The 14328-nt window shown below is 47.6% G+C and overlaps 3 protein-coding genes across 31 annotated transcripts in view; 1 reads left to right on the top strand and 2 right to left on the bottom strand.

Moving 5' to 3' along the window:
* C19H19orf53 (chromosome 19 C19orf53 homolog) overlaps window positions 1-14328 on the bottom strand; it is a 542027-nt gene that overhangs the window by 274313 nt on the left and 253386 nt on the right. The window lies entirely within an intron of this gene.
* The window catches only part of YJU2B (YJU2 splicing factor homolog B), a 595535-nt gene that overhangs the window by 258629 nt on the left and 322578 nt on the right, over window positions 1-14328 (bottom strand). The gene's annotated exons all lie outside the window — the stretch shown is intronic.
* The window catches only part of CACNA1A (calcium voltage-gated channel subunit alpha1 A), a 307593-nt gene continuing 294556 nt past the window's right edge, over window positions 1292-14328 (top strand). For 3 of the 6 annotated variants that reach the window (XM_050769980.1, XM_050769977.1, XM_050769978.1), the window contains exon 1: window positions 1295-1660. In XM_050769980.1, the coding sequence (XP_050625937.1) occupies window positions 1369-1660 (292 nt within the window). In that variant the 5' untranslated portion in view covers window positions 1295-1368. Of the gene's footprint in view, window positions 1661-14328 lie in introns of all 6 variants that reach the window. The other 3 variants (XM_050769982.1, XM_050769981.1, XM_050769983.1) reach the window with 2 other exon arrangements.

A 14328-nucleotide genomic window follows, 5' to 3' on the forward strand; every position in this document is an offset into this window, starting at 1 on the left:
GCCTCCCAAGCATGCGGCGCTCCCCTCTCTCCCCCACAAACTCCGCTGAGCCCGGTCCCCCCGCGCCTCCACGATTGGTCGCGGGCCCTCATGTGTCGACACTCTGGGTGGGTCCTTCTGCTGTTAAACTCATCAACTGCTCCCCTTTTCCGCTTGCTGGCCAGTGGTTCAGACCTTTGCGCCCATTTTTTTTTTCTTCCCTCTTTACCTTCTTCTACCCGCAACCCTCCACACCAGTCTTATTTTAGCAAAACCTAGAGAAGGAGGAGGTGGAGGGATTTGGAGGGTGGAGGGGCATTGCAGCATCCAGGGGCAGCGATTGAGTGGCTAAGCGGAGGGCGCATACCTCTCTCTCTCTTTTCCCCCTGTTGGGAATTTTCAGGATTTCACTGCTGCAATTTAACCCCAAGATGAGGCACCATTGAGCGAAACGCTGTGCGCACACACACACACACACACTTCCTCCGGGAGCAGAAGAGGCAGCCGCTGGTGATTCAGGAAGAATTTTTTTTTTTTTCTTAAACCTGGACCCTGCGGTGTGAAGACTCCTTAGGAATCCTCTGGAGCGTCTTACTCCCCCTCCCCCCTCTTACCCTTCCCTTTCATCTTCTTTATTTTTATTTTATTTTATTTTTGGAGCTACCGATCTTTCAGCATTTTTAAGGTCTAGGAACTCCAGCAAAACAGAAGGGGAGTTAATTTTTTTTTTTTTTTTAATTTTTTTTTTTTTGCTGCCCTCCCCACCCAGCAAAGACCTGGGTTTTTTCTTTCTTTATTTTTAAATAAATATATATATATATATTTTTTTTTTTAATGGGCCGAGCGCACTCCTTTTGCAAGATGCCAGCCTGACCTGGACCTCGGAGGAATTTGAAGCTTCCACTGCGTCCCGGGGGGGCGTCCTTTGCAAACCGTTCGCTTCTTAAAGGGGGTGTGCGTTGGGTGTTTTTTTTTTTTTTTAACTGTCTTTTTTTTTTTTTTTTTTTTCCGGAGTGGGTGGACTGGGGATTGCCTGGATTCCTTCCTCGGTTATTTTTTGCCTCGCTTCTCTCTCCCCTCCCCCCTCCTCCCCGGGCCCCCGCGCCCCGCCCCCGCACCCTCCTCCCGCCCCTCCTTCTCCGGGGTCAGCCAGGAAGATGTCCCGAGCTGCTATCCCCGGCTCGGCCCGGGCAGCCGCCTTCTGAGCCCCCGACCCGAGGCGCCGAGCCGCCGCCGCCCGATGGGCTGGGCCGTGGAGCGTCTCCGCAGTCGTAGCTCCAGCCGCCGCGCTCCCAGCCCCGGCAGCCTCAGCATCAGCGGCGGCGGCGGCGGCGGCGTCTTCCGCATCGTTCGCCGCAGCGTAACCCGGAGCCCTTTGCTCTTTGCAGAATGGCCCGCTTCGGAGACGAGATGCCGGCCCGCTACGGGGGAGGAGGCTCCGGGGCAGCCGCCGGGGTGGTCGTGGGCGCCGGAGGCGGGCGAGGAGCCGGGGGCAGCCGGCAGGGCGGGCAGCCCGGGGCGCAAAGGATGTACAAGCAGTCAATGGCGCAGAGAGCGCGGACCATGGCACTCTACAACCCCATCCCCGTCCGACAGAACTGCCTCACGGTTAACCGGTCTCTCTTCCTCTTCAGCGAAGACAACGTGGTGAGAAAATACGCCAAAAAGATCACCGAATGGCCATATCCTTTTGCCCGAACCCCGGCAGCGGCTGCGCCTCCCCCTCCTCCTTCCGCCTCCCCTCTTCCAGGCTGAGAGAGACCCGGGGGTTGATGGGAGGTGGGGAGGAGGAGGGGGTCTTCCAGGGGCTGGGAGAGGGGGCCCCGGGAGGAGTGTGAAAGAATCTCTCCACCTCGAGCTGGGTTGAGCTATCCTGGAGGCTTGGGAATGGGTTTGTGGGGGACTCGCGGGGGGCAGCGGAGAGTGGACCGACTCTGGAATGAGATCTGGGGCCTGGGGTCGTGCAGGGGCCTTTCGAGCCAGGTCCGGAGGGTTCGGAGTTCTACGGAATGAGCTTGGAGCGGGCTCGGGCCTGGGCGCTTCTGGCCAGGGCAGGGGAACTATGGGGGCCTTGGTTGGGTTTTCTTGGCCGTCCCTCACTGGAGTCCACGCAGGGGAAGCTGGACAGCCTCTCCGCTCCTGCTTTCCCCAAGGTGGGGGCCGCCGCACTTTTAGGGCAGGGCGCTTGGGGGCTCCCAGGGCTAAGAGCAAGAGGGAGTCCATGTGGCCTTCACACTGAGAAGCCAGCGCTGGCCGGAGTGAATACCCCAGGGTGGGCCGCTGGTCCGATCTGGAGCGGGTAGTGATGGGCTGGGGGCCGCTTATGTCTCCCTCATGTGTGTAGGTCCCATTGCCTTTCACAGCTGATTGGGGAAGCTCATCATCTTTGGGGGTGTAGAGAAAGAGAGCCCATTTGCTTTATCTGGGCCCCTGGCCTGGGGAGACCTGGTCTGGACACTTTCAATAAGAAAGACAGAGCAAGAGCAAATGAGGTGGTGGGTCCATTCTAGACCACCATGTCCAGCTTTTCCTACCCCAAGTAGCCGAGAGGGAACACCAGGAGAATCAACACCCATGTGGACATCTTAGGTAGGTAAATGCCTTTAAATTTTTTTTTTTTTTTAAATCAAAGATCCAGAGGAAAAAGGTGAAGTCCACATTTTCGTCTGTGGAGATGCTATCAAAATGCAGATCTTCTGTGTTTCTTTAAATCCCTGCCTGCTTGAAATAAACCTTGAGGAGGGCTTAACATCTATTGAGATGTAGGCAGGCAAGGGTGGGTAATTAGTCGGGCTTTCTAGCAGTTATCTAAGCATGACCCAGATTCCAGGAGGGGGGACACACCCTGCTGCCCAGGCTCGCTGGCCACCATGCCATGCCCAGATGTGCCGCTTCTCCGTTCGGTTCCAACCCACTGCCCTCCGTGTAAAAATGAACGGGCTGAATGGATCCCTGGGGCTCAGGGATGAGTCCCCCATCCCTTTTGTGTGTGTTTTTGCAGTTACGGACTCAACGGGGCTGGGCCCTGTGTGGTCCCCGGGGGTTGCTGTTTGAGGGGCATGGCGGGTGGTAGGGGGACTCACTTCAGGGGAGTTCAAATTTGAGCCTGGCTCTTGGACCCTGGGTGCTGGGATTGCAACAGAGGGCACTGAGGTTTTGGAGTGTGTGAGTGGTCTACTTTGAGGGTGGGGAAAATTAAGAAGTTCAGCAGAGGCGCTTTTGAGGGAAGCATACCTCTAACTACGATGCCATCTCCGTTGGTGCCCAAGGCAGGGGCCAGGTCTTTGCTTCCTAAGTTTCAGCCTGGTTGAAGAGCCTGGTTCTTAAGATTGGCAATTCCTCCCCATCCCAGGCCCACTGAAGTGCTCAGGGGTGGTGTGATTGCTCTGGCCATCAACAGAGTGAGGGGTGGGAGTGCCTTGCAGGAGGGCAGGGTATTCATGCATGCACACCCAGTTAGCTGCACGAGTGAGAGGGCTTTGCTGGGCTCACAGGTTTCCTCATTGAAAATGGCTTTAGATCGCCTTCTGGAGCCTGGATTTGGAGACTTCTAAGAGGAAAGGAAGGAGGTGGGGAGCCCTTCTGCTGTGTCCTCAGCTTACCTCTGTCCAGCCTGAATCCTGCAGATTGGAGGGCTGTAGGGGGAGCAGGGGATTGCAGCGGCCCCCGGAAGGGGGAATCGTGGGAGAGGGAGGCAGGTGAATTGCGAGTTTTGCTTGCCGCTTCATCTGTTCTTTGGCCAGCTCGCCCAGGGCTTTCTTGCTCTTATGATGAGTTTGTGCATTTTGTTCTCTGCACACTGTTTTTGTTCTCTTTGGCCTGAGGTAACAAACACATTATACAGCCCTACTCTGGAAGGGAAAACTGCCCACCCCACAATCTGTCATCGAGCTGGGGCGTCCAGGACTGAGCTTTCTCTGTCCTGGATGGAGCGGAGGGCGGTGGCGGGGGTGGGTGGGAGGACTGGAGATGAGAGGGGATGGACAGAGACCTGGAGGGGGAGGTAGTGAATAAAAGAATTCAGGCCAGTGTAAAGAGAAACACCATGTGGAATGTCAGAGTCACGATACCAGGGCAGAACATTTCACTTTTTTATCCAAATATTTCTACCATGAAAAAAGATGTTTAAGCATATCCTGAGAGTGAAAAAAAAAAAAATGTGTGTAGGTACTTATTCTGAACTTCCAGAATAAAGTAATATACGTACAGGCAAGTACATATATTCAGATTCGTAGATTTTTACAAAATGAACACACCCACGCATCCAGCAGCCAGGTCCTGATCAGTGCCCTGGAAGTCCCCTTCCCCATACCGCCTCCTAGTCGCTTCCCCAACAAGGGTACTGCTCACCTGACTTCTAAGATTCATTTTGCGTGTTTGAAACATCATGTAAATGGAGTCACACAGTACGTTCTTTTGCCGCTGTCTTCTTTCGCTCACATCCGTGTGTGTGACTCTGCCACAGTCTATCCATTCTACTGTTGATGGGCATTTGTGTCTTTTCTGTTTGTGTCATTGGGAGCATTCTTGTGTCTTTTATTATTTTTTTTCCACAGTTCTCTTGGATAGGAGTGAAATCATCCCTGCTACTTTTTTGATGCGTGTGTCGTGAGATGCGTATTTGGAAATGGTGTTGACTAAGGGTTGCAGGTCGATATGGAAAGCAGGTTCCTCCCTGTCTTGTGGAAGAGAAGTGAGTGAATGATCCACAAACTTGGCTATATGCTCACAGGGCCTAAGAGTGGTACTTCCGAATGCAAATTCCGGCATGGTACACTGGTGAAGGATGCAATCTTGCTTTCTCCACACTCAGGGCAATTTGTCACTATGATTGCTTCCTCTTTCATCCCTCAGTGGGTCAAACTTGAAGCCATCAATGAGAATTAAGAATCCTCATTTATTTCATTTTTCCCCTTTTCCTAAGTGAGAAAACTCAAATGGAAGTCTTTGATGTTCAGATTTACGTTACTGTGTTTTTCTCATGCCAGGCAGCAAGCCGTCTTGACCACATACCTTGGTTTCATGTTTTCATTGATTGGAATTGTGATTCAAATAGGGCCATGAGGGTCTCTGATGATTGCTGAAGAGCTCAGATCTGTCAACTCAAAAAGGAGCATCTGTCAACCTTCTTAGAGTTCCCTCTGCACTTAATGCCACTCACTCCTTCTACCAGGTGCCAAGGTGAATGTCATCTTTCCAGCCCTCCGTGTGCCACCAAATCTGCCACTGAATATGATGTAGAAACTCAGGCCATTGCAGGAACACTGGAAGCAGGTCTGTGTTTTATCACGCACAGTCTCCTGAATTACACGTAGAATTCCAGCTTTTCATCCGGTTTGCAGAAATCTTAACAAGACACCTAAAGTCACATTGACATCAGGTGACATCACTTTGACATCTGTGGACATTGGCTGATTGGCACTCCTCTCTCTCTCTCTTTTTTTTTTTTTTTTTTTTAAAGAAAAGCTCTCTAAAGAGAAACTTTCTGCATGAGAAGTGCTGGGATACATGGGAGCAGGTTATCAGACTCTTGGTCTGTCCTGAGAGATAGAATGTTCTAGAAGGTACTGTTGTAGGGGGCAGGATGGTGTCACTTGCATGATCTTTGCACTAGACCGGCTTGGCTGGTATTTCCAGAGGAGCAAAATTCTGCAAAGTAAAATTTAGCATGGTTTTTCCACTGGGAGATTTTCAAAAAGGGTGCAATTTCTCATCCACAATTCTCCAATCCCAAAAGCTCCAAAAACCAAAAGACAAACTCATATAGAGATAAAACCTAACCTGAACTGACTTCAGTTTGAAGTCTTAATTTACAGTTTTCATTCATTCCACTTGGTGTGCATTTGAGTATGTTTTGCAGGAGAAATGTTAGATGTGCTTGATGATGAGGTGCTGCTTCAGCTCCTGACTGTTAGGTCTGCATTGTAGTCCTGTCAAACTTTCAGATGCATGGAGATCGTCTTGTTAACGGGATGTTTCTGGTCCAGCGGGGTTTGGGTGGGGTCTGGGATTCCACTTTTCTAACTTAGCTTCTAGGATTCCCCATGCAGCAAGTTCATGGGCTAGGATTGGAGTATCCAGGTTAGATCATAGAGACATTTTGTTATCATTTTTCTTTTCCTTAAAAATCAGGTTTATAGGGGCCAGGTCTGATGGTTCACGCCTATAATCCCAGCCCTTTGGGAGGCTGAGGCCAGTGGATCAGGAGGTCAGGAGTTTGAGACCAGCCTGGCCAACATGGTGAAACCCTGTCTCTACTAAAAATATAAAAATTAGCCAGGCGTGGTGGTGTGCGTCTATAATCCCAGCTACTCAGGAGGCTGAGGCAGGAGAATCGCTTGAACCTGGGAGACAGAGGTTGCAGTGAGCCAAGATCGCACCATTGCACTCCAGCCTGGTCAATAGAGTGAGACTCTGTCTCAAAAAAAAAAAAAAAAAAAAGTTTATTGAGGTATAATTTATTTGTAGCAAAATTCACCCTTTTGACATACTGGTCTGCAAGTTTTGACAAATGGATGTAGTTGTAGCCACCACCCAAATCAAGATATGGAACAGTTTTGTCAACCCCCACAGTGTCCCGCTTGAGTCAGCACCCCACTTCCCCAGCCCCTTCAAGCTCTGATCTGTTCTCCATCCCTACAGCTTTGCCTTTTACCGAAGGTCGTAGAAATAGAATCTCACAGTATGTAGCCTTTTGAGTGTGGCTTCTTTTACTCAGACTTTGAGATTCATTCATGCTGTTGCCTGTGACAGTAGCGCCTTCCTTTTTGGTGTTGAGCAGGATTCCATGATATGGATGGACCAGAGTTTGCTTCCCAGCCGAAGGACATTGGGATGCTTCCAGTTTCGATGATTATGAATAGAGCTGCTATAAACATTGGCGTACGGGTTTTAGTGGGAACATTTCATTTCATACATTTCATTTCTCTTGGGTAAATTAACCCAGGAGTGAGATTGCTGAGTTGTGTGGTAGGTGTATGTTTAATTTTATAAAAGGCTCTCAAACTGTTTTCCTAAGTGGTTGTACCATTTTACATTCCCGACTTTGCGATGCCTCTAAAAGCCCTGGGTTCTGAACTCCAAAGCATATCTGGCCTCGATGGCTTAGGATTAGGGATGGGGATCTATGGAAAGGAGTGGAAGTAGTAGTGTTAAATCCCAGTCAGAGAAATAAGAAAGATTAAGGATGTCATTCAAAGCTATGTGCCTGCACTAGAGAGAGAGAGAGAAGGGGGTCTCTTGGATGGGGTTCCACCCCTCCCTGGTAGTTCTACCATTTCCCAGGAAAAAGTCAAGCTCTGAGGCTGTGAGACCCATGATCTTTACCCTGTTCTTCACCACTGCAACCCCAGTGTGCGGGACAAAGCAGGCACCCCATAAACGTTTGCTGAGTGAATGAGAAAAAGTGCCTGTCTTCATCCATTAACTAAATCGTACAACATCTGATCTACCCTTGTGCCAACGTTTTAGGATTTTGGTGGGTTTTAGGTGCAGGGGTTTGAGAGACTGTCCATGAGATGGTCAGACCAGTGGAGGTTTCTGAAATGTTAGTGCTTGAGTAGATTGGATGCAGTGGCCCCTTGAGAATGAAGTCTTTTTTCGGGGACTTGGAGTGGGAGGTATCTGTTGGGTGCGTAGGGTTTGTGTTACCCCCTCCCTGTTTCCCCCCAGTAGCAAGCACACACATACACTTTCTCAGCAATAAAAAGCACCGCCGGGAAGGTGGACACCATCCAGAGATGATCAGAGCCTAAGAGCCGTGCAGTAACGCATTTCCGAGAATGCCAGCTCAGCTCCTGAGAAAAGGGCCGGATGGTGCCTGCCCTGAAAGAGGGCAGAGAGGAGAGGGAAAACACTCCAGACTCTGGGTCAGACTGGCCTAGGTTCATATTATTCACCAGCCATGTTATCTTGGGCACCAGAGCCTCAGTTTCTTGACATGCATGATGAGGATATTCCTTCTAGTAGCATCTCCCTTGGAGGGCTCTCAGGAGATTAAATGGGGTCATGCGTGAAAAATGGCCAGCACAGTCTCCAGCATAGAGAAAAACCCCAAAATGCAAGAGCCGTAATACCAGGGAGTCATTTTGTTTCCAGTGTTCTTTTTTTTGGAAACTTTGGCTAGAAATGAGGCTTTCTGGGTAGGAATGCGAGGGAAGCGCCACCCCTCCCCCCCCACCACCACCAACTGGCCAGTGTGCATTGATTAACCTGAGTGTGGCACTCTTTAAAGCCACCTTTGGACATTTTGCATTCTCCGTTCTCTCTGGAAGCTTTCAGAGGAAAAAAAAATTCATGGCCACTTGACCCATTTTTCTATTCCCTTGGGTCTAAGATAAAATTAATTCTCTTTCCTCCTTTGGTCCCTCCCTCCCTCTGTGGGTGACAAGGTGAGGGAGTTTTAAAGTATATAATTAGCTTCCCTTTTCACCTCTTCCACACCCTGTCTCTTCCTTTGGGGCCGGTCGAGAGTCCAGCCCAGCATGGCCACCCCAGGTGTCCACTGCAAACTCGACAGAAGAACTTCGCTCAACTTTTGGGTTAGAATTTAGGTACCTCCCCTCCCCTTCCAAACTTTGGTCTTCCTTCTCCTTACTCCCTAAAAAAATAGGAAAAACAAGGAACATTCCTGGCGAGGGAGGGCACAGCAACTTGGGTTTCAAAAACCACTGGGCCTCAGTTCTTAGCTGAGTGGGGGGACCCTTCAGCCAGGGTTGCCTGGGACTATCCTGGGTTTAGCATCTCCAGAAACTCACAGTCCTGGGCGAACTGGGACGCTGATCCCCCTAATGGTGAGTTCTTAACACCTGAGAGAGAAGAGTGGTGCAAGAGATGGTGCCATTGACCAAGAAAGGGAGAGAGTCAGTTACTTATTCCCTCTGAAAAGCCAAGACTCTTTATTGGAATGAATGCAGCTTTTAGAAGCCGTCTTTAAGGCAGCTAATACAAGAGAGATTCCAGCTATGAAGGGAAATGCCTGAGTTAAGTCCGGATCAAGTTTTGACATCTCGCTTCGGTCAGACATGGCTTTATCTGCCGTTCAGACTGGGAGCAGCCGTGAGGCTTCCTTGAAGGTGCCTGTTGCTCAGGCTGCACCTGCAGTTAGAAATGAGCAGCCTCCCACCCCCAGCCCCCAAATAACAGTATTCAGGAGTCCCCTGTCTGGAGTCATGAGGGAAACCCAACTTAGTCACCCACTTGCCAGTAAATAATATTCACGCTGTTAAGTTCTGTTCTCATTTTAGGCCTATGTGTAAAAAAATATATGTAATTTTAAACTGATTTTTAAAGTATTTTCATACAGGCAGCATTTGCAGGAGGGCGAAGTCTGGATGTTGTTACCTTTTTGTAAAAGTGGATGGATTTGTCTTCAGTGAGACTCTGGGGCAGACTTAAAACTTGGCCTGCAGTGGGGTTACATGGATTCTGATCTTCCAGAGTCTGTCATGTTCTTTTATCTCCATGATCTTTATGATCTTCTTTATTGAGAATGATGGGCATGGTGTGTGTGGGTGGGAGGGCTATGCTGGCCATCACTGCAATGAAATGTGTTTGTGGCGTGCTGTGGCGTCTGCATAGGAATGTGTCTGTTTGATTAATACACAAGGAGTGGAGGCTGTAAGGAGGAAAAGAGGAGGGAAGGTGATATTGGATGGAGGGGGAAGCATATAGAGCTTGGGAACAGGCCACCCTGGCTGCAAATCTCAGCTCCAGCTCACAGTTGTGGAGTCTCAGTCTTTTCCTCTGTAAAATGGGGATAGTAGTCCTATGTCCAAGGAATTGTAAGCAGATTAAAAGATTCTGTACCCAGAAAGCACATGGCATGTATAATCATCCTGTAAAGTAGCCAACTCAATGAATTGTATTTATTTATTTATTTATTTAGAGTCAGAGTCTCACTCTGTCACCCAGGCTGGACTGCAGTGGCATGATCATGGCTCACTACAGTCTCAACCTCCTAGGCTCAAGCGATCCTCCTGCCTTAGCCTCCCAAGAAGCTGGAACTATAGGTATGCATCACCGTACCCAGCTTTAACAATATAAATTTAACCTTCCTTGCTTCTGAGCTCTTTCATCTTTTGGGACTTGCACTCTTTTTCCCCCACTCAACTGTATATGTATATATATTTCTTGAGACGGAGTTTTGTTCTTGTTGCCCAGGCTGGAGTGCAATGGCACGATCTTGGCTTGCTGCTACCTCTGCCTCCTGGGTTCAAGTGATTCTCCTGCCTCAGCCTCCCCAGTAGCTGGGATTACAGGCACCTGCCACCATGCCCAGCTAATTTTTGTATTTTTAGTAGAGACAGGGTTTCGCCATATTGGCCAGACTGGTCTTGAACTCCTGACCTCACGTGATCTGCCTGCCTTGGCTTCCCAAAGTGCTGGGATTACAGGCATGAGCCACTGTGCCCGACCCCCAACTGTATATTTTTAAGATTCGTCTCTGTTGTTGAGCGTTAAGTGTTGGTCTTTTGCTTTTCTCTGCTATATAATATTTCATTCTGTGATAATTCAAATAATTTATTCATTCATTTTCCTGGGTGATGGGCATTTGAGATGTTTCCAATTTGGGGTGGGGGATTGTTCATTTGTTTGCTGTTATGAACAATGCTGCTGTAAGGAATCAATTATTTTGAAAGAATGAATTCAAGGTGTTAATTTTAGTCTGTGTACTTGGAAATCTAGCTTCACTTAGAATCAGCTGAGATTCATCAACGTTTATGGTAGGAGCTAAGCCATTTCGCAGTTTACTTATCATTTTCTCTAAGAGGCTGGGTCAACCAGTTAGCTCTTGGTCCTTCTTGTATTCTGAAAGTTAGAACCTGTGGTTTAGACACTGGCAATTGATATGGTTGTAGAGAAGCAGCATGGTTGAGTTGAGAGCATGGATTCTGAAGCTAGGTGGCTAGGGTTCAAATCCCAGCTTTGCTAGTCACTGACTGCGTGACATTGGGCAAGTCACTTAAATGTTCTGTGCTTCAGTTTCGCAGTCTGTCCCGATGGGGATCGTAATAGCTCCTATCTGGGAGGATTAGATGATTTAATATATCTAATGTTTAGAATGGTGCCTGACACTTAGTAATCACTACATGTGTTTACATATGGAAGAGTGGATAGATGGATGGACTTATGTGGGTGGCCATATTTGGGCTTCTCTGACCCAGTGCTGAGAATAGCGTGTGGCACACAGTAGGTGCTGCCTAAGTGTTAATATTCTGCTCTTCCTTGCCAAGTCTCTCAGCTCCCTTGATCTCTGTTATTTTTGGTGTCTACATTGTTAACCCATTCTTCTGAAAGATCAGCTCAATCACGGTTGCTCCAATATATAAGCCAAGGAGAACACAATCACAAGGTCTCATTGATTGTCCATACTAGAATTCCAAGATTCCTAGGCCCAAGCAGGATTTTCCCCACCTCTCAGCAATCCTTCTTCCATGTTTCTAATCTCCTTTTTCTCTCATTTGCTATGCCCCAATGCCAGACTCTCCAGTCTCCCCACAGCTTCCCCTTCCTCTAACCATACTGTCTCTAGCCTTGCCTTCTCCCTAAGGGCACCATCTTTGAAGACATCAAATACTTAAGAGCAGCAAATATAGGTTAGCTTCTGTGAGGGTGTTACAAAGACTTGGAGTGTTTGGGTCTTACACCAATTGGAATTGTCAGAAATGTTTAGAGACTTGAGTTGTCTCTGAAAGAGTTGCCAGAATGCAAATTTTTGACTTGTGGCCCGTTTCTGATCACAATGCAGTCTTTTAAATTATGGATCATAGCTGGATGTTTGTGGTTTAGTGGGGATGGAGGCGTCCCCTGCAGTTAGTGTTGGATGGCTGGGTGAATGGATGGATGGATGGTTGAACAGATGCATGGATGACTGGATGGATGGGATGAAGGAAGGAAGGAAGGAAAGGAAGGAAGGAAGGAAAGAAGGAAGGAAGGAAGGAAGGAAGGGTGATTGGATGAGTAGGTGGGTGGATAAGTAGATTGGTAGATGACTTGATGGGTGGGTGGACAAATGGATGGGTGAATGGACGACTGGATGGATGGATGAGTGGATGGATGGATGGATAGATGGATGGATGACTGGATGGATGGATGTGGATGGATGGATGACAGGATGGGTTGGTGTATGAGTGAATATATGGCTGGATGAATAAATAGGCAGATGACTAGACTGGATTGAGGGGTGAAAATATGGATGACTGAATGGATGGGTGGATGAGTGGATGACAGATGGTTGAATGGGTGGGTGGATGGGTGGATGTTGGATATAAGGGTGTATGGAAGGATGGTTGTCTACACGTGGGTCTCTCTGATATTTGGTGTTCTGTTTGACTTGGGAATGACCAAGTCTCTCCGCTTACCACCTTATTTGTACCTTTTCCAGTATCAAGTGAATTTTGCATGCTTTTGTAAAAATCAGTAAGATTGTATGCTTAGGACTTTGGGAGGCCGAGGTGGATGGATCACAAGGTCAGGAGATTGAGACCATCCTGGCTAACACAGTGAAACCCCATCTCTACTAAAAATACAAAAAATTAGCCAGGCGTGGTGGCGGGTGCCTGTAGTCCCAGCTGCTTGGGAGGCTGAGGCAGGAGAATGGCGTGAACCCAGGAGGTGGAGCTTGCAGTGAGCTGAGATCGCGCCACTGCACTCCAGCCTGGGCGACAGAGCGAGACTCCATCTCAAAAAAATATAAAAATAAAAATAAAGATTGCATGCTTAGGTTTTACCTATGTAATTAGAAAGCTCCTTGAGGGTAGGGGACAGTGATTTGCCTTCCTCACATCCCCCAAAAGTTCCTGCACTATATCATGCATAAGTATTTAACTGAGTAATGGTGAAGAAAGTAAACAGTGTTATTGAACAAAGATTATTAACATTCTGGAAACACCTAGTTTTGTTTCAGCACTGGAAATGAAAGTGGAATTCCTTGGATTTTGCTCCACTGGTGGATAGGATAGTATGTAGTGGTGGACTGGTAGACTATTTCTCTTCCAAGCAGATTGGGTAAATGCCCCAGATTCTTACCCACTAGCCAGAGATTACAGATTACTGATTGATACGGTTTTTCTCTGTGTCCCCACCCAAATCTTATCTCAAATTGTAATACCCACATGTCATGGGAGGGACCTGGTGGAGGTGATTGGATCATGGGGATGATTTCCCCATGCTGTTCTTGTGATAGTGAGTGAGTTCTCATGAGATCTGATGGTTTTAAACTGTGTGGGCTTCTTCCCTCTCTCTCCTCTCCTGCTGCCATGTAAGACGTGCCTTGCTTTCCCCTTGCCTTCTGCCATGATTTGTAAGTTTCCTGAGGCCTCCCCAGCCATACAGAACTGTGAGTCAATTGAACCTCTTTTCTTTATAAATTACTTTTATAGCAGTGTGAAAACAGACTAACACACTAATGTAGCAGGGTCCTTTAAGGTCCCATGTGATCTGGTCCCTGTTTTGTCTTTGATCTCATCTCTTTCATTGTCTACCTTCCTTTCATTGTCTACTCTGTCTCAGCCCTGCTGACCATTTTTACTCACACACACGTCATTTGCATTATGTGATATTCCTTCTGTTCAGCATAAGGTATTTCCTCTGCCTGCATCACGGTTTCTCCAGGTCTCCCCATGGCTAACTCCTTCTCTTCATTTAGGTCTCAGCCCAAAAGTCAGCTCCTCCAAGAGGCCTATCCTCTTCATTTACTGAACATCTAATGTACAGAAAAGAATATAAAATATATGTATACTCTCTCATCCACAAAAAATCTCTGAAGACATTTTAATGTATTTCATCCCATACCTTTTTATGGATATAAACTTTTATGAACACATTTCTATGCCACTAGGTATCCTTGAAAAAATAAGGGCCACCATGTATAGTTGCACAGGTTGTGCACAGCACAAAGATAGCATGTCACATATCATAAGTATCATGGAGCTTGTATGTCTATTATTTCAGTACCCCAGCTGATAAAAGCTTAAGTATCTTGTTCTAGCAAGATGAAGCTATTATGATAATTTTTGACAGAGAAAGGGGTGTCTTGTTTAATTTCACAATCAGAGAAAGGGGTGTCTTGTTTAAATTCATACAGTGGTGCTGTATGGGTTGGCGGCAACCCCAGAAAACACCGTTGTTAATATCTGATAATGTTCCACTTTATACCTGTATTATATTCATGTAACCATCTCTAGCTGTTTGTTTTGCCATTATAAATAGCAGTGCAGTAAACATCTTTGTGTGTGAATCTCTGTCTAAGGTTCTGATAGTTTTTAGAATGAAATTCTTGTCTGTATATAGCACTCCACGCCCATAATTGAAACTCTGTTGTTACCACTTTCTTTGAATCTGTTGAAG

Source organism: Macaca thibetana, chromosome 19 (genome assembly GCF_024542745.1).
Source record: "Macaca thibetana thibetana isolate TM-01 chromosome 19, ASM2454274v1, whole genome shotgun sequence".
Classification (NCBI taxonomy): domain Eukaryota; kingdom Metazoa; phylum Chordata; class Mammalia; order Primates; family Cercopithecidae; genus Macaca; species Macaca thibetana.